The sequence below is a fragment of the Oncorhynchus nerka genome, linkage group LG15 (genome assembly GCF_034236695.1).
Source record: "Oncorhynchus nerka isolate Pitt River linkage group LG15, Oner_Uvic_2.0, whole genome shotgun sequence".
Classification (NCBI taxonomy): domain Eukaryota; kingdom Metazoa; phylum Chordata; class Actinopteri; order Salmoniformes; family Salmonidae; genus Oncorhynchus; species Oncorhynchus nerka.
This window is the reverse complement of record NC_088410.1, coordinates 4,172,785-4,192,166: the sequence shown is the minus strand read 5'-3', so window position 1 is coordinate 4,192,166 and position 19,382 is coordinate 4,172,785. Positions and strand designations below refer to the sequence as shown.

At 42.3% G+C, this 19,382-nt stretch overlaps 2 protein-coding genes across 2 annotated transcripts; both read right to left on the bottom strand.

The window, feature by feature from the left end:
* Positions 1-1,413: 1,413 nt before the first annotated feature.
* LOC115116030 (zinc finger protein 431-like) lies at positions 1,414-12,564 on the bottom strand. The gene is made up of 3 exons (XM_065002251.1): positions 11,504-12,564; positions 9,867-10,163; positions 1,414-3,374 (listed from the first exon to the last, which is right to left on the bottom strand). The coding sequence occupies exons 1-3, from the start codon at positions 11,730-11,732 to the stop codon at positions 2,854-2,856; spliced, it is 1,047 nt and encodes a 348-aa protein (XP_064858323.1). The 5' UTR covers positions 11,733-12,564; the 3' UTR covers positions 1,414-2,853.
* A 1,865-nt stretch (positions 12,565-14,429) lies between these two features.
* LOC135560346 (zinc finger protein 501-like) lies at positions 14,430-17,490 on the bottom strand. Its single transcript, XM_065002233.1, has 2 exons — positions 17,266-17,490; positions 14,430-15,841 (listed from the first exon to the last, which is right to left on the bottom strand). Exons 1-2 carry the CDS (start codon positions 17,408-17,410, stop codon positions 14,601-14,603), a joined length of 1,386 nt encoding a protein of 461 aa, XP_064858305.1. The 5' UTR covers positions 17,411-17,490; the 3' UTR covers positions 14,430-14,600.
* Between the last annotated feature and the right edge of the window lie 1,892 nt (positions 17,491-19,382).

Sequence of the window (19,382 nt, the reverse complement as noted above, 5' to 3'; positions counted from 1 at the left end):
AACAGAGGGTTTATACTTGTATGCCAACGCATTAAAGTTCATAATCAAAACACAAACTGTATTGTATTCATCATTTGCCGTGACGTTACTATCATTAATCTGACGACTGTTATTTATTTGATCAAACTATATTGAATTGATAATCAATTATATTAATCATGAAACAATTAATTCATTAGGAATTTGGGGCACCACGGGAACAGTTGTTTAATAACCTTTTACGACTAGGGGGCGATATTTAAGTTTTTGGATGAAAAACGTTCCCGTTTTAAACAAGATATTTTGTCACGAAAAGATGCTCGACTATGCATATAATTGACAGCTTTGGATAGAAAACACTCTGACGTTTCCAAAACTGCAAAGATATTGTCTGTGAGTGCAGCAGAACTGATGTTACAGGCGAAACCCAGATAAAAATCCAATCAGGAAGTGCCCCATATTTTGAAAGCGCTGCATGCCAATGACTCCTTATATGGCTGTGAATGGGCTACGAATGAACTTACATTTTCTACGTATTCCCCAATGTGTCTACAGCATTGTGACGTCGTTTTACGCATTTCTGTTGAAGAATAGCCGTAAGGGACCACATTTAGCAAGTGGTCACCTGATGTCTCCCGCAGAAAATCTTGCGTAAAATCCTGAGGTAGCCATTTTTCCAATCGCTTCTTATGAGAAACCAATTGCCTCGACGGATATATTATCGACTATATATGTTAAAAACACCTTGAGGATTGATTCTAAACAACGTTTGCCATGTTTCTGTCGATATTATGGAGCCAATTTGGAAAAAAGTTTGGCGTTGTAGTGATAGCATTTTCCGGTCGATTTCTCAGCCAAGCATGATGAACAAACGGGAGCTATTTCGCCTACAAAAATAATATTTTTGGAAAAAAGGAACACTTGCTATCTAACTGGGAGTCTCCTGAGTGAAAACATCCGAAGTTCTTCAAAGGTAAATGATTTCATTTGATTGCTTTTCTTATTTTCGTGAAAATGTTGCCTGCTGCCAGCAGAGCCTAGCATAGCATTATGCCATGATAAACTTACACAAATGCTTGTCTAGCGTTGGCTGTCACGCATATTTTGAAAATCTGAGATGACAGTGTGATTAACAAAAGGCTAAGCTGTGTCTCAATATATTTCATTTGTGATTTTCATGAATAGGAACATTTTCTAGGGGTATTTATGTCCGCTGCGTTATGCTAATTCGTTTGAGGCTATGATTACGCTCCCGGATCCGGGATTGCTAGTCACACAATGAGTTACCGTCTCCCGAATTATCTCAAGAATATATAGATATCATAACAGTAACTCATTTAATAATTTCCTCGTATCAGTATCATTGTGAACGTCGTTGACTTCTTGAAATCGGTACAAACCCAAGTCTCACTGACCATTTCCGTACCACACAAATGGATTTGATTATTTATTTACTAACAAACGAAATGATAACATAGGATACACAAACATGGTATAGGTTATTGATTGGAAACTTAATACGACGACAACAAGTCCCTAGCGGACTAACACAATATGACACTTGTTACAAGATGGAGAGTTAGAGAAAGAAAGAGACGCAACACTTGGATACATTTGGGAACTACGCCCACAGTATAGCCCTTAATATCTTGCCCCAAACTGCCGCTATTCTGGGTAAGAAGTAACGCATGTAGTTACGCGCTGAAGGTCTCTGTCGGGTATCACTGTTGGGCCCTTCGTGGGCCGGGTTCCCGCTTGATGAGGAGGGTTCAGTTGGGCCTTCTCTCTGTTGGGCCCTTCGTGGGCCGGGTTCCCACTTGATGAGGAGGTTGCTTCTTATTTCAGCTGGCCTTCTCCGGTCATTCTCAGGTGTAAGGCTCTGATTTGTCCACAAAATGTCACAATGTCCTTCTTCGTAGTTGTCTGATTACTTTGCACTCAATCTGGAAGAGTGGTGTCCTGAGGACGGCTAATCAGCCATGTCGGTGATCCCAGAGTGGTGGACACTAAGAACAGCTAATTAACCGTAGCATCGATTGTTAAGAGGTTCCATTGTCTTCTTCGTGTTTTGCGCTGGGGGGGGGTCGTGACTAATCGTAGACCTCAGCTACAGCTCGTGGTCCTCCTAGTCTGATATGATCATTCTTAACTCAATATTTTTATACCGGAGAAAAACGGAGGCATTTTTCGTCATTCTGACCCGGGCTCCCTGGGGCGTGGCTAGTTACGAGGCAAGGTATCAGAATTACTATCTCGTTAGAGTACTAAAATCACAATCCTATCATCACAAAAACATTCTCTTTATCCTTGATATTTTCCACACAACGTAAAGAATGTAAACCTGATATACACAGTGCGAAAGCTCTTGAAGTTAATGCTTTCATTAAAACCTATTTATAACAATTTTAATGACATCACAAAATAGACATTACATTTTCCATCTCTCATCGTTCCCAACATTCGGATGTTGGAATATATTGTCCCAGTGTCCATTGTTTGATGTTGAAGTTTTTTGGGTCGTCTAAGAATCTCTCGGTAACAAAGAGACATTCCAGTCGCCTAAATTAGACCCCAAAAGGAATAGTCTGCTGCCTACAATTTACAATCGATGGTGAGGTGTCATAAAACCCCCATATCCCTCCCTCTATTGGACGCTGATCCACTGTAACCTGATCCTCGGATCCTCACAGGAGTCATGGCAACAGTACATCTGGAGAGAGAGAGCCATGATTCCGTGTAACAGAGTATGTTAGAAACCCTTGGATCCTCACAGGAGAGTCATGTCAGTCTCCAGATGAAAACTAAGACAAAAAAGTAGGTCTATTTCAATAATGATTTCATTTGGCAGAAAAAAATAAAAAATAAATTCTCAGGTCAAAAACACAAGTCAGAACACAGCCTCTCTATTCTCTCATGTGTTTTCAGGTCCTCTGACTGGGAAAATGTCTTTCCACAATTAGAGCAGTGGTATGTCTTCTCCTCCTGTGTGTGTATTCTTTCATGCTTATTCAGATGCCTTAACCGGTTAAATCTCTGTCCACACAGGGAGCAACGGTAGGGCTTATCCCCTCCTATGTGTGTCCTGTCGTGCACATTCAGGGCCCCTAACTTGGTAAAACTCATTCCACACAGGGAGCAGTGGTAGAGCTTTTCGTGTGTGTGTGTCCTCTCATGGAGTTTCAGAGTCGTTAACCACCTAAAACTCTTTTCACACTGGGAACAGTGGTTGGGCTTTTCTCCTGTATGTATTCTCTCATGTGATTTCAGGTGTAGTAATCGGGTAAAACTTTTTCCACAGTAGGAGCAGTGGTGTGGTCTCGCTGGTTTGGACGTCTCTGGGTCTGGTTCCCCTGAAGGACTCTTCCCGCTGTCAGAGTGAGAGTCTGGTCTCTCTCCTGCCAAAGACAAACAGATTATTTAGTTAAATACTTAGAGACCTGAAGAAAACTTCTACATGATAAAACTGGCTCCATGTTAGAGGAGGAGCCTGGTGAAGAGCTCCGGTCTGAGAAACTGACTGATGCTGCCCCCTCTGTGACATCGCTGCCCCCTCTGTGACATCGCTGCCCCCTCCTTTTAAACTACTGCCCAGCCTTTCTGAACTGCCTGACTGAACAACACCTTATCATCTGAAGCTGTGGAAGACCATCACCAAGACAGTAGATCTCCAGGAAGAGGGTTGGACTGAAAACCTACAGGACAGTAGATCTCCAGGAAGAGGGTTGGGCTGAAAACCCACAGGACAGTAGATCTCCAGGAAGAGGGTTGGACTGAAAACCTACAGGACAGTAGATCTCCAGGAAGAGGGTTGGGCTGAAAACACACAGGACAGTAGATCTCCAGGAAGAGGGTTGGACTGAAAACCTACAGGACAGTTGATCTCCAGGAAGAGGGTTGGGCTGAAAACCCACAGGACAGTAGATCTCCAGGAAGAGGGTTGGACTGAAAACCTACAGGACAGTAGATCTCCAGGAAGAGGGTTGGGCTGAAAACCCACAGGACAGTAGCTCTCCAGGAAGAGGGTTGGACTGAAAACCTACAGGACAGTAGATCTCCAGGAAGAGGGTTGGGCTGAAAACACACAGGACAGTAGATCTCCAGGAAGAGGGTTGGACTGAAAACCTACAGGACAGTTGATCTCCAGGAAGAGGGTTGGGCTGAAAACCCACAGGACAGTAGATCTCCAGGAAGAGGGTTGGACTGAAAACCTACAGGACAGTAGATCTCCAGGAAGAGGGTTGGGCTGAAAACCTACAGGACAGTAGATCTCCAGGAAGAGGGTTGGGCTGAAAACCTACAGGACAGTAGATCTCCAGGAAGAGGGTTGGGCTGAAAACCCACAGGACAGTAGATCTCCAGGAAGAGGGTTGGACTGAAAACCTACAGGACAGTAGATCTCCAGGAAGAGGGTTGGACAGCACAGGCTTAGATCACAGACATCATTGTGCTGCCTTATTTCCAGACATTTCCAAGGCCTTCAACACTGTTGTCCATCACATTGTCATTCAAAAGGTTGACTGAAATAGGCCTGGATCATTAGTATGATTATTTTTTAATACATTTGCAAACATTAAAAAATAAATAAACGGGTTTTCTCTTTGTCATTACGGGGTATTGTGATGTCATTACGGGGTATTGTGATGTCATAATGGGGTATTGTGATGTCATTACGGGGTATTGTGTGTAGATTGATGAAAAACATTTAATTTAATCCATGTTTAGAACAAGGCTGAAACGTAACAAAATGTGTGAAAAAAAGTCAAGGGATCTGAATACTTTACGACAGTAAATAACACTGGTCCATCATGTTGTAACTTGTATTAGTCAGCTGTATACAGACCTACAGTAAATAACACTGGTCCATCATGTTGTAACTTGTATAGTCAGCTGTATACAGACCTACAGTAAATAACACTGGTCCATCTGTTGTAACTTGTATAGTCAGCTGTATACAGACCTACAGTAAATAACACTGGTCCATCATGTTGTAACCTGTATAGTCAGCTGTATACAGACCTACAGTAAATAACACTGGTCCATCTGTTGTAACTTGTATAGTCAGCTGTATACAGACCTACAGTAAATAACACTGGTCCATATGTTGTAACTTGTATAGTCAGCTGTAGGCAGACCTACAGTAAATAACACTGGTCCATCTGTTGTAACTGGTATAGTCAGCTGTATACAGACCTACAGTAAATAACACTGGTCCATCTGTTGTAACTTGTATAGTCAGCTGTATACAGACCTACAGTAAATAACACTGGTCCATCTGTTGTAACTTGTATTAGTCAGCTGTATACAGACCTACAGTAAATAACACTGGTCCATCTGTTGTAACTTGTATAGTCAGCTGTAGGCAGACCTACAGTAAATAACACTGGTCCATCTGTTGTAACCTGTATAGTCAGCTGTATACAGACCTACAGTAAATAACACTGGTCCATCATGTTGTAACACTGTCCATACTTGTATAGTCAGCTGTATACAGACCTACAGTAAATAACACTGGTCCATCTGTTGTAACTTGTATAGTCAGCTGTATACAGACCTACAGTAAATAACACTGGTCCATCTGTTGTAACTTGTATAGTCAGCTGTATACAGACCTACAGTAAATAACACTGGTCCATCTGTTGTAACTTGTATAGTCAGCTGTATACAGACCTACAGTAAATAACACTGGTCCATCTGTTGTAGTCACCTGTAACACTGGTCCATCAGTCAGTCAGCTGTATACAGACCTACAGTAAATAACACTGGTCCATCTGTTGTAACTTGTATTAGTCAGCTGTATACAGACCTATAGTAAATAACACTGGTCCATCATGTTGTAACTTGTATAGTCAGCTGTATACAGACCTACAGTAAATAACACTGGTCCATCTGTTGTAACTTGTATAGTAGGCAGACCTACAGTAAATAACACTGGTCCATCTGTTGTAACCTGTATTAGTCAGCTGTATACAGACCTACAGTAAATAACACTGGTCCATCTGTTGTAACTTGTATAGTCACCTGCATACAGACCTACAGTAAATAACACTGGTCCATCTGTTGCAACTTGTATAGTCAGCTGTATACAGACCTACAGTAAATAACACTGGTCCATCTGTTGTAACTTGTATAGTCACCTGTATACAGACCTACAGTAAATAACACTGGTCCATCTGTTGTAACCTGTATAGTCACCTGTAGGCAGACGACACCTACAGTTGAAGTCGGGAAGTTTTACATTCATTTAGGCTGGAGTCATTAAAACTCGTTTTTTCAACCACTCCACACATTCCTTGTTAACAAACTATAGTTTTGGCAAGTCGGTTTGGACATCTACTTTGTGCATGACGCAAGTCATTTTTTCCCAACAAATGTTTACAGAAAGATTATTTCACTTATAATTCACTGTATCACAATTCCAGTGGGTCAGAAGTTTACAGAAGTTCACAGTTGTCATGGTTTACAGAAAATGATGTCATGGCTTTAGAAGCTTCTGATAAGCTAATTGACATCATTTGAGTCAATTGGAGGTGTACATGTGGATGTATTTTAAGGCCTGCCTTCAAACTCAGTGCCTCTTTTCTTGACATCATGGGAAAATCAAAAGAAATCAGCCAAGACCTCAGAAAACAATTGTGGACCTCCACAAGTCTGGTTCATCCTTGGGAGCAATTTCAAAACACCTGAAGGTACCACGTTCATCTGTACAAACAATAGTACGCAAGTATAAACACCATGGGACCACACAGCTGTCATACTTCTCAGGAAGGAGACGCGTTCTGTCTCCCAGAGATGAACGTACTTTGGTGCGAAAAGTGCAAATCAATCCCAAAACAACAGCAAAGGACCTTGTGAAGATGCTGGAGGAAACCGGTACAAAAGTATCTATATACACAGTAAAACGAGTCCTATATCGACATAACCTGAAAGGCCGCTCAGCAAGGAAGAAGCCACTGCTCCAAAACCACCATAAAAAAGCCAGACTACGGTTTGCCACTACACATGGGGACAAAGATCGTACATTTTGGAGAAATGTCCTCTGCTCGGATGAAACAAAAATAAAACTGTTTGGCCATAATGACCATCGTTATGTTTGGAGGGAAAGGGGGGATGCTTGCAAGCCGAAGAACACCATCCCAACCGTGAAGCACAGGGGTGGTAGCATCATGTTGTGGGGGTGCTTTGCGGCAGGAGGGACTGGTGCACTTCACAAAATAGATGACATCATGAGGAAAGAAAAAGATATCAAGATATCAGTCAGGAAATTAAAGCTTGGTCGCAAATGGGTCTTCCAAATGGACAATTACCCCAAGCATACTTCCAAAGTTGTGGCAAAATGGCTTAAGGACAACAAAGTCAAGGTATTGGAGTGGCCATCGCAAAGCCCTGACCTCAATTCCATAGAACATTTGTGGGCAGAACTGACAAAGCGTGAGCGAGCAAGGAGGCCTACAAACCCGACTCAGTTACACCAGCTCTGTCAGGAGGAATGGGCCAAAATTCACCCAACCTATTGTTGGAAGCTTGTGAAAGGCTACCCAAAAAGTTTGACAGAAGTTTAACAATTTAAAGGCAATGCTACCGAATACTAATTGAGTGTATGTAAACTTCTGACCCACTGTGAATGTGATGAAATAAATAAAAGCTCAAATAAATCACTCTCTCTACTATTATTCTGACATTTCACATTCTTAAAAATAAAGTGGTGATCCTAACTAACCTAAAACAGGAATTTTTTACTAGGATTAAACGTCAAGAATTGTGAAAAACTGAGTTTAAATGTATTTGGCTAAAGTGTATGTAAACTTCCAACTTCAACTTGCCATTGCCCCAACTGTTGGCCAGACTATGTTAGAGCTGCTATCTGACCTTGTTACCTAACAGTATTGTGATGTCATTATGGGGTATTGTGATGTCATTATGGGTTATTGTGTGTAGATCGATGAGGATAAACATTTAATCCATGTTTAGAATAAGGCTGTAACGTAACAAAATGTGTAAAAAAAGTCAAGGGGTCTGAATATTTTCCGAAGGCACTGGAGGTCTCTCCATTGACCCACCTGTTGGCCAGACTATGTTAGACCTTCTATCTGACCTTGTTACCTAACAGAACGCCCTGGGTGGTTTAAAACTTGTACTGTAATGTGGACAAGACTATTATGGGGTATTGTGATGTCATTGGTTTAAAACTTGTACTGTAATGTGGACAAGACTATTATGGGGTATTGTGATGTCACTATGGGGTATTGTGATGTCATTGGTTTAAAACTTGTACTGTAATGTGGACAAGACTATTATGGGGTATTGTGATGTCACTATGGGGTATTGTGATGTCATTGGTTTAAAACTTGTACTGTAATGTGGACAAGACTATTATGGGGTATTGTGATGTCACTATGGGGTATTGTGATGTCATTGGTTTAAAACTTGTACTGTAATGTGGGCAAGACTATTATGGGGTATTGTGATGTCACTATGGGGTATTGTGATGTCATTGGTTTAAAACTTGTACTGTAATGTGGACAAGACTATTATGGGGTATTGTGATGTCACTATGGGGTATTGTGATGTCATTGGTTTAAAACTTGTACTGTAATGTGGACAAGACTATTATGGGGTATTGTGATGTCACTATGGGGTATTGTGATGTCATTGGTTTAAAACTTGTACTGTAATGTGGACAAGACTATTATGGGGTATTGTGATGTCACTATGGGGTATTGTGATGTCATTGGTTTAAAACTCGTACTGTAATGTGGACAAGACTATTATGGGGTATTGTGATGTCACTATGGACAAGGGGTATTGTGATGTCATTGGTTTAAAACTTGTACTGTAATGTGGACAAGACTATTATGGGGTATTGTGATGTCACTATGGGGTATTGTGATGTCATTGGTTTAAAACTCGTACTGTAATGTGGACAAGACTATTATGGGGTATTGTGATGTCACTTTGGGGTATTGTGATGTCATTGGTTTAAAACTTGTACTGTAATGTGGGCAAGACTAAATACATGTTGTTCTGTAGTTCTCTGCAGGATGTTTCAGATGGACTATATATTGATTCACTGGATGGTTTTCCCATCGATCGGATTCCTATAAATATCTGGGCATTTGGATTGACAAAGACTTCATGTTTTTGTTTTTTTAACATATGGATGAGATAGTTAAAAAGCTTGGATTTAAACCGGGCTTCCTCTTTTTTATTTTTTTAGATCTTGCCTCTCCCTAAAACAGCAGAAATCAGATTGTACAGTCAACTGTTCCTGGCAGTTCTTGATTATGGTGACACCGTTTCCCAGAATGCAGCAGTCAACTACCCATAAACCTTTGGATGCCATCTACCATACAGCACCGTTTACCAGAATGCAGCAGTCACTACCCATAAACCTTTGGATGCCATCTACCATACAGCACCGTTTACCAGAATGCAGCAGTCACTACCCATAAACCTTTGGATGCCATCTACCATACAGCACCGTTTACCAGAATGCAGCAGTCACTACCCTTAAACCTTTGGATGCCATGTACCATACAGCACCGTTTACCAGAATGCAGCAGTCACTACCCTTAAACCTTTGGATGCCATGTACCATACAGCACCGTTTCCCAGAATGCAGCAGTCACTACCCTTAAACCTTTGGATGCCATCTACCATACAGCACCGTTTCCCAGAATGCAGCAGTCACTACCCTTAAACCTTTGGATGCCATCTACCATACAGCACCGTTTACCAGAATGCAGCAGTCACTACCCTTAAACCTTTGGATGCCATCTACCATACAGCACCGTTTCCCAGAATGCAGCAGTCACTACCCATAAACCTTTGGATGCCAACTACCATACAGCACCACTTGTTTTATCACTGGTGCCAGTTCTGATACTCACCACTGCATCCTGTATCAAAAGGTTGGCTGGTCCCTTGGTATTGGAAAGGCTTTTCCCCTGCGTGTATCTTCTCATGCTTCTTCAGGCTCCTTAACCAGGCGAAACTCTTTTCACACTGGGAACATTTAAAAGGCTTTTCTCCTGTGTGTTTTTTCTCATGCCGTTTTAGGTCCCCTGAGAGGGAGAATCTCTTTTCACAGTAGGAGCAGTGGTGTTGTCTCGCTGGTTTGGGTGTCACTGGGTCTGGTTCCCCTGAAGGACTCTTCCCGCTGTCAGAGTGAGAGTCTGGTCTCTCTCCTGCCAAAGACAAACAGATTATTTAGTTAAATACTTAGAGACCTGAAGAAAACTTCTACATGATAAAACTTGCTCCCTCTGTGACATCGCTGCCCCCTCTCTGTGACATCGCTGCCCCCTCTCTGTGACATCGCTGCCCCCTCTCTGTGACATCGCTGCTCCCTCTCTGTGACATCTCTGCCCCCTCCTTTTAAACTACTGCCCAGCCTTTCTGAACTGCCTGACTGAACAACACCTTATCATCTGAAGCTGTGGAAGACCATCACCAAGACCTGCCAGATCTCTACATGGGTTTTGTTAGCTTTTACAGTCTAAGATGGTCTTTGTGATGAAAAGTGTTGTATAAAATACATTGATTACTACTATTGTTATACTATCAGGTTTAGTCCCCCAATCACCTCGTGAATTTAAATAAGGTATTACTCTGACATTTTTTTTCAGTCCTTGATTTTCCTTCAATACGTCTAAATTTACATTTACATTTAAGTCATTTAGCAGACGCTCTTATCCAGAGCGACTTACAAATTGGTGTGTTCACCTTATGACATAAATAATGATATATATATATATATATATATAATGGAGTGTCATTGTTACAATCTTAATTTCACCTACAGGACTGACATTTACCCACTTTGGGTTTTGCCCACTAGATGCCGCTGTTCCTGCTATTGCCGCAAGTTTAAAAAAAAATCAATTTAGCTGTGTTTATTAAATGGATCACAACAATTTCTTTCCAACTTTGGGTAGAAAACCAAAAAGCTTTTTTCTCACGATTAAAATATATTGTCCTCCGATTCAGTCCTCCAAAATGAAATGTTGCTGGGTCGAATCCCCGAGCTGACAAGGTAAAAATCTGTTGTTCTGCCCTTGAACAACCCACTGTTCCCCAGTAGGCCACCATTGTAAATAATCTGTTCTTTACTGACTTGCCTGGTTAAATAAAATATATTTTTGGGGGGGGTAATCATGAATGGATCATGAATAATAATGAGTGAGAAAGGTAGAGCCATAAATACCATACTCCTTATTGGTACTTAAAGGTTTTATATCTCCACTGTCCTAATAAACAGATAGGGGAGAGTAGCTGAGGGTTTGAACAAATGGAACATCTCTAATTCATAGACAGAGATGTGGATGCAAGGACCAACAATGAGATTAAAATGGTTTTAAAACCGTTGAGTCAAATACAGTGTTTGTTTACATTTGCATTGTTTACAAGCTTATATTTGGGGTTCTGGTGAGGTGCACATTTCAGTGCAATGTCCCTTTGGCTTTAAAACCACACATTAGTTCAACAACTGCAGAGTTTCTGGCTGTGTTTTTAAGACCGTACTCACTGGTGTTAATCAGATCTTCAGTCTCCTCTTCCTTTCCTTCATCTCCCAAAAGAACATCCTCTTCTTTGTTCAATGTTACAGCCTCCTCTTCCTCTTTCACTCTAAAATGTTCTTTCTCTTCTTTCAGGACAATGTTCAGCCCCAGAGCTTCTTTCTCCGTCCAGCAGACCTCCTCTTCTTTAACAAGAGGGTAGTCGTTCAGTGAGTTCATGGTCGGGCTAGCTAGCATTAACGATAAGCTTAGTGCTTGACTCGGTATAATCAACACATTTAACAAGCAAATTACTTTATGTTAAATAGTAGATACGTAAAGAGTATTGTGTTAAAAAATACCGAGATCAATATACAGAAAAATGGTCGAAAGAGCTTATTTTCGGTTGTATGTTGGCTACAAGGCTAAAGAGATGGTTGAATGAGTCAGTATCCGTGTTGTTGAAACAGCTTCCGGTGTCGTGTTGGTCCACTAGATATGACGTCACCATCTGAAGGTCGCATATCGCCGTCAGCTGACTGGAATGGGTAACGCAGTTTAGAAAAATATTCACGACATTGTTTATTTATTTACAGATGAGCAAATATGTTTTGTCTGACTTCTTACAGCCAATACTTTCGTCTATGCAGATGTGTAGCTACATATGAATATGTACATTATGAATATATACTGTTAGAATAGTTTAATGCAGACCTATAGCTACATATGAATATGTACATTATGAATGCAGACCTATAGCTACATATGAATATGTACATTATGAATGCAGACCTGTAGCTACATATGAATAAATGAGGATACATGAGGTGAGAATAGTTTCCTGTAGTTCAGTTGGTAGAGCATGGCGCACACAACGCCAGTCTTGACAATGTAATGTCAGTTGCTATCGAGGTGGTTGACTAGCTGCTGTTATTGAAGAAGACCTAATTCAGTACTTAACGCCAGTCTTGACAATGTAATGTCAGTTGCATGCTATCGAGGTGGTTGACTAGCTGCTGTCATTGAAGAAGTGTCCTGTCTACTAGATTACATGTCACACTGGTTTTCTGTACAAATGTATATTTGGATAGACTAGAGGTAGAGAATAGTTTCCTGTAGCTCAATTATATAATTGGTAGAGCTATGGAATACGATTCTAGTTTCCTAGATACAACGCCAGTCTTGACAATGTAATGTCAGTTGCTATCGAGGTGGTTGACTAGCAATAACGCCAGTCTTGACAATGTAATGTCAGTTGCTATCGAGGTGGTTGACTAGCTGCTGTTATTGAAGAAGACCTAATTCAGTACTTTAACGCCAGTCTTGACAATGTAATGTCAGTTGCATGCTATCGAGGTGGTTGACTAGCTGCTGTCATTGAAGAAGTGTCCTGTCTACTAGATTACATGTCACACTGGTTTTCTGTACAAATGTATATTTGGATAGACTAGATTAGACTACACCTAATAGAGAATCGAAGAGGCATTTGAAATTCACTGTATATTCAATTATATAATATATATTTCAAAGTCAAAATGCAAAGAACTACCTCTCTACCAACAATACACATGAACCCTTCTAGTCTGACTAGATACAACTACAGAACTACCTCTCTACCAACAATACACATGAACCCTTCTAGTCTGGCTAGATACAACTACAGAACTACCTCTCTACCAACAATACACATGAACCCTTCTAGTCTGGCTAGATACAACTACAGAACTACCTCTCTACCAACAATACACATGAACCCTTCTAGTCTGGCTAGATACAACTACAGAACTACCTCTCTACCAACAATCCACATGAACCCTTCTAGTCTGACTAGATACAACTACAGATCTACCAACAATCTGCATGAAACCTTCCAGTCTGGCTAGATACAACTATAGAACAACCTCTCTACCAACAATCCACATGAACCCTTCCAGTCTGGCTAGATACAACTACAGAACTACCTCTCTACCAACAATCTACATGAACCCTTCCAGTCTGGCTGTATACAACTACAGAACTACCTCTCTACCAACAATCCACATGAACCCTTCTAGTCTGACTAGATACAACTACAGAACTACCTCTCTACCAACAATACACATGAACCCTTCTAGTCTGACTAGATACAACTACAGAACTACCTCTCTACCAACAATACACATGAACCCTTCTAGTCTGATTAGATACAACTATTGAACTACCTCTCTACCAACAATACCAAGAGTGTGCAAAGCTGTCATCAAGGCAAAAGGTGGCTACTTTGAAGAATCTGAAATATATTTTGATTAGTTTAGTTTTTTGGTTACTACATGATTCCATATGTGTTATTTCATAGTTTTGATGTCTTCACTATTATTCTACAATGTAGAAAATAGTAAAAAATAAACAAAAACCCTGCAATGAGTAGGTGTGTCCAAACCTTTGACTGGTACTGTAAGTATTCAGACCCCTTTGCTATGAGACTCAACATTGAGTTTAAATGCATCCTGTTTCCATTGATCATCCTTGAGATGTTTCTACAACTTGATTGTCTATATAAGGTCTTACAGTTGACGGTGCAAAACACAAGCCATGAGGTCAAAGGGATTGTGTCGAGGCACAGATCTGGGGAAGGGAACCAAAACGTTTTGGCAGTATTGAAGGTATCCAAGACCACAGTGGCCTCCATCATTCTTCAATGGAAGAAGTTTGGAACCACCCAAGACTCTTCCTCGAGCTGGCCACCCGGCCAAACTGACCAATCGGAGGAGAAGGGCCTTGGTCAGGGAAGTGACCAAGAACCTGATGGTTACTCTGACAGAGCCCCAGTGTTTCTCTGTGGAGATGGGAGAACCTTCCAGACAACCATCTCTGCAGGAGTCCACCAGTTGGGCCTTTATGGAAGGCCCAACATACTTTTTCACTGTAAGCCTATTTTTAAGTAAGCTTTCATGTGGCCATAAACAAAAACACTAATTCTCAGGTCAAAAACACTTCATTCTCAGGTCAAAAACACTTCATTCTCAGGTCAAAAGCTAAATGAGAACAGTGGAAGGTTTTCTCTCCTGTGTGTGTTATAGTACTGTTATGTATTATATAGACAGGTTTAATCATAAACAACATGAAACAAAAACACTAATTCTCAGGTCAAAAACACAAGTCAGAACACAGCCTCTCTATTCTCTCATGTGTTTTCAGGTCCTCTGACTGGGAAAATGTCTTTCCACAATGAGAGCAGTGGTATGTCTTCTCCTCCTGTGTATTTGTATGTATTGTTTCATGCTCATTCAGGTACCTTAACCGGGTAAATGTCTTTCCACACTGGGAGCAGTGGAAGGTCTTATCTCCTCGTGTGTGTGTCCTGTCATGCTTATTCAGGCCAACTAACTTGGTAAAACTCTTTCCGCACAGAGAGCATTGGTAGGGCTTTTCTTCTGTATGTGTCCTCTCATGCTCTTTTAGGTTCCCCAAATGGGTAAAACTCTTTCCGCACAGAGAGCATTGGTATGGCTTCTCTCCTGTGTGCACTCTCTCATGCTGTTTCAGGTTCACTAACCCACTAAAGCTCTTTCCACAGTGGGAACAGTGGTAAGACCTTTCTCCTGTATGTATTCTCTCATGTGTTTTCAGGCTCGCCAACCAGGTAAAATGTATTCCACATTTGGAGCAGTAATAAGGCTTCTCTCCTGTGTGTATTCTATTGTGTATTTTCAGGGACCCTAACTCTGTAAATCTCTTTCCACACAGGGAGCATTGGTAGGGCTTTTCTTGTGTGTGTGTCCTTTCATGTGTTTTCAGGCTCCCTGACCACCTAAAACTCTCTCCACAGTGGGAACAGTGGTAAGGCATCTCTCCTGTATGTATTCTCTCATGCGTTGTCAGGGTGCCTAACGACCTAAAGCGCTTTCCACAATGGGAACAATGGTAAGGCTTCTCCCCACTGTGTATTCTATCATGCTGTTTCAGGTTCTCTAAACGGGTAAACCTCTTTCCACACTGAGAGCAGTGGAAAGGCTTTTCTCCTCTGTGTGTTCTCTCATGCACTCTTAGGTTCTGTAGCTTAGTAAAACTCTTTCCACAGTGGGAGCAGTGGTGTCGTCCTGCTGGTTTGGACGTCTCTGGGTCTGGTTCCCCTGAAGAACTCTTCTTTGGGTCTGGTTCCCCTGAAGGACCCGGCTCTGGGTCTGGTTCCCCTGAAGGACTCTTCTTTGGGTCTGGTTCCCCTGAAGGACTCTTCTTTGGGTCTGGTTCCCCTGAAGGACTCTTCTTTGGGTCTGGTTCCCCTGAAGGACTCTTCTTTGGGTCTGGTTCCCCTGAAGGACCCGTCTCTGGGTCTGGTTCCCCTGAAGGACTCTTCCCGCTGTCAAAGTGAGAGTCTGCTCTCTCTCCTGCCAAAGAAAAACAGAGTATTTAGTGAAACAGAAAGACCTGAATGACACTTCAAAATGTTAAAACGGCAGTGGTGGAAAAAGTACCCAATTGTGATACTTGAGTAAAACTTCAGATCCCTTAATAGAAAGGTACTCAAGTAAAAGTGAAAGTCACCCAGTAAAATACTACTTGAGTAAAAGTCAAAAAATATTTGGTTCTAAATATACTTAACTATCAAATGTGAAAGTATAAATCACTTCAAATTCCTTATATTACGCAAAGCAGACAGCACCATTTTCTTGTTTTTCAAATGCACAGATAGCTAGGGGCTATATAAATTATGCATTTGTGTCTGCCAGATCAGAGGCAGTAGGGATGACCACGTGTTCTCTTGATAAGTGCGCGAATTGGACCATTTTCCTGTCCTGCAACTTTTGGGTGTCAGGGAAAATGTATGGAGTAAAAAGTACATTATTTTCTTTAGGAATGTAGTGACTTAAAAGTCTTCCGGTACAGCTGGTGCTCTCATGCATTTTTCAGTGTTATTTGCCTCGAAGCGAGCATAGAAGTAGTTTAGCTCGTCCGGTAGGCTCGTGTCACTGGGCAGCTCTCGGCTGTGCTTCCCTTTATAGTCTGTAATAGTTTGCAGGCCCTGCCACATCCGACGAGTGTCGGAGCCGGTGTTGTACGACTCGACCTTAGTCTGGTATTGACGCTTTGCCTGTTTGATGGTTCGTTGCATAACGGGATTTCTTATAAGCTTCCGGGTTAGAGTCCCGCTCCTCGAAAGCGCGGATGCTGCCTGTAATCCATGGCTTCTGGTTGGGGTATATACGTACGGTCACTGTGGGGACGACATCATCGATGCACTTATTGATGAAGCCAGTAACTGATGTGGTGTACCCCTCAATGCCATTGGAGGAATCCCGGAACATATTCCAGTCTTTGCTAGCAAAACAGTCCTGTAGCTTAGCATCTGCTTCATCTGACCACTATTTTATTGATCTAGTCACTGGTGCTTCCCTCTTAAATATTTGCTTGTAAGCAGGAATCAAGAGGATGGAATTATCTCTGTGTGTGGAGTATAGATGGTCCAGAGTTCTTTTCCGTCTGGTTGCACATTTAACATGCTGATAGAAATTTGGTAAAACTGATTTAAGTTTCCCTTCATTAAAGTCCTTGGCTACTAGGAGCGCCGCCTCTGGGTGAGCATTTTCTTGTTTGCATATGGCAGAATACAGCTCATTCAATGCTATCTTAGTGCCAGCCTCTAACTGTGGTGGTATGTGAACGGCTACAAAGAATATAGATAAACTCTCTTGGTAGGTAATGTGGTCTACAGCTTATCATGAGAAACTCTACTTCAGGCAATAGTATAGTAATAATTCAATAGCTCGAGACTTCCTTACAAAAATAAATAGACCTCCACCCCTTGTCTTACCAGTTCTAACCTTCCGGTACAGCAGCATATAACCAGCCAGCTGAATGTTGATATTGTCGTAGTTCAGCCACGACTCCGTGAAGCATAAGATGTTACAGTTTTTAATGTCCCGTTGGTAGTTTAATCTTCCCAATAACTTGTCCATTTTACTGTCCAAAGATTGCACGTTTGCTTGCAGAATTGAGGGGAGTGTTTTTTTTTTTTCTCAATCGTTTTTTTTTTCTCGATCGCTTTTCTCCGACCCTTACCCTTAGGCTTTCTCCGTCTCCTCTTCAAGCAGATCACTGGGGTCGGGGCCTGTTCCCGAGGGAGCCATATATCCTCCGCCTCGGGCTCGTCAGAGTGGTGAAAGAAGAAAAATGATTCTGCCGTGGTGAGTCACCGAGGTCCTGATGTCTAGAAGTTATTTTCGGTCATAAGAGACATTAGCGGCAATATTATGTACAAAAATAGTAATTGTAAAAAACATAAGTTACATACAATGCAGATAACGCAGATAAACAAAAAAACAATCGGTTGGGGGCCTGTAAAACATCTGCAACTAGAGAACATTACCAACCCCTTCGCTCCATCGGTTGGGGGCCTGTAAAACATCTGCAACTAGAGAACATTACCAACCCCTTCGCTCCATCGGTTGGGGGCCTGTAAAACATCTGCAACTAGAGAACATTACCAACCCCTTCGCTCCATCGGTTGGGGGCCTGTAAAACATCTGCAACTAGAGAACATTACCAACCCCTTCGCTCCATCGGTTGGGGGCCTGTAAAACATCTGCAACTAGAGAACATTACCAACCCCTTCGCTCCATCGGTTGGGGGCCTGTAAAACATCTGCAACTAGAGAACATTACCAACCCCTTCGCTCCATCGGTTGGGGGCCTGTAAAACATCTGCAACTAGAGAACATTACCAACCCCTTCGCTCCATCGGTTGGGGGCCTGTAAAACATCTGCAACTAGAGAACATTACCAACCCCTTCGCTCCATCGGTTGGGGGCCTGTAAAACATCTGCAACTAGAGAACATTACCAACCCCTTCGCTCCATCGGTTGGGGGCCTGTAAAACATCTGCAACTAGAGAACATTACCAACCCCTTCGCTCCATCGGTTGGGGGCCTGTAAAACATCTGCAACTAGAGAACATTACCAACCCCTTCGCTCCATCGGTTGGGGGCCTGTAAAACATCTGCAACTAGAGAACATTACCAACCCCTTCGCTCCATCGGTTGGGGGCCTGTAAAACATCTGCAACTAGAGAACATTACCAACCCCTTCGCTCCATCGGTTGGGGGCCTGTAAAACATCTGCAACTAGAGAACATTACCAACCCCTTCGCTCCATCGGTTGGGGGCCTGTAAAACATCTGCAACTAGAGAACATTACCAACCCCTTCGCTCCATCGGTTGGGGGCCTGTAAAACATCTGCAACTAGAGAACATTACCAACCCCTTCGCTCCATCGGTTGGGGGCCTGTAAAACATCTGCAACTAGAGAACATTACCAACCCCTTCGCTCCATCGGTTGGGGGCCTGTAAAACATCTGCAACTAGAGAACATTACCAACCCCTTCGCTCCATCGGTTGGGGGCCTGTAAAACATCTGCAACTAGAGAACATTACCAACCCCTTCGCTCCATCGGTTGGGGGCCTGTAAAACATCTGCAACTAGAGAACATTACCAACCCCTTCGCTCCATCGGTTGGGGGCCTGTAAAACGTCTGCAACTAGAGAACATTACCAACCCCTTCGCTCCATCGGTTGGGGGCCTGTAAAACGTCTGCAACTAGAGAACATTACCAACCCCTTCGCTCCATCGGTTGGGGGCCTGTAAAACATCTGCAACTAGAGAACATTACCAACCCCTTCGCTCCATCGGTTGGGGGCCTGTAAAACGTCTGCAACTAGAGAACAACCCCTTCGCTCCATCGGTTGGGGGCCTGTAAAACGTCTGCAACTAGAGAACAACCCCTTCGGTCCATCGGTTGGGGGCCTGTAAAACGTCTGCAACTAGAGAACAACCCCTTCGCTCCATCGGTTGGGGGCCTGTAAAACGTCTGCAACTAGAGAACATTACCAACCCCTTCGCTCCATCAGTTGGGGGCCTGTAAAACGTCTGCAAC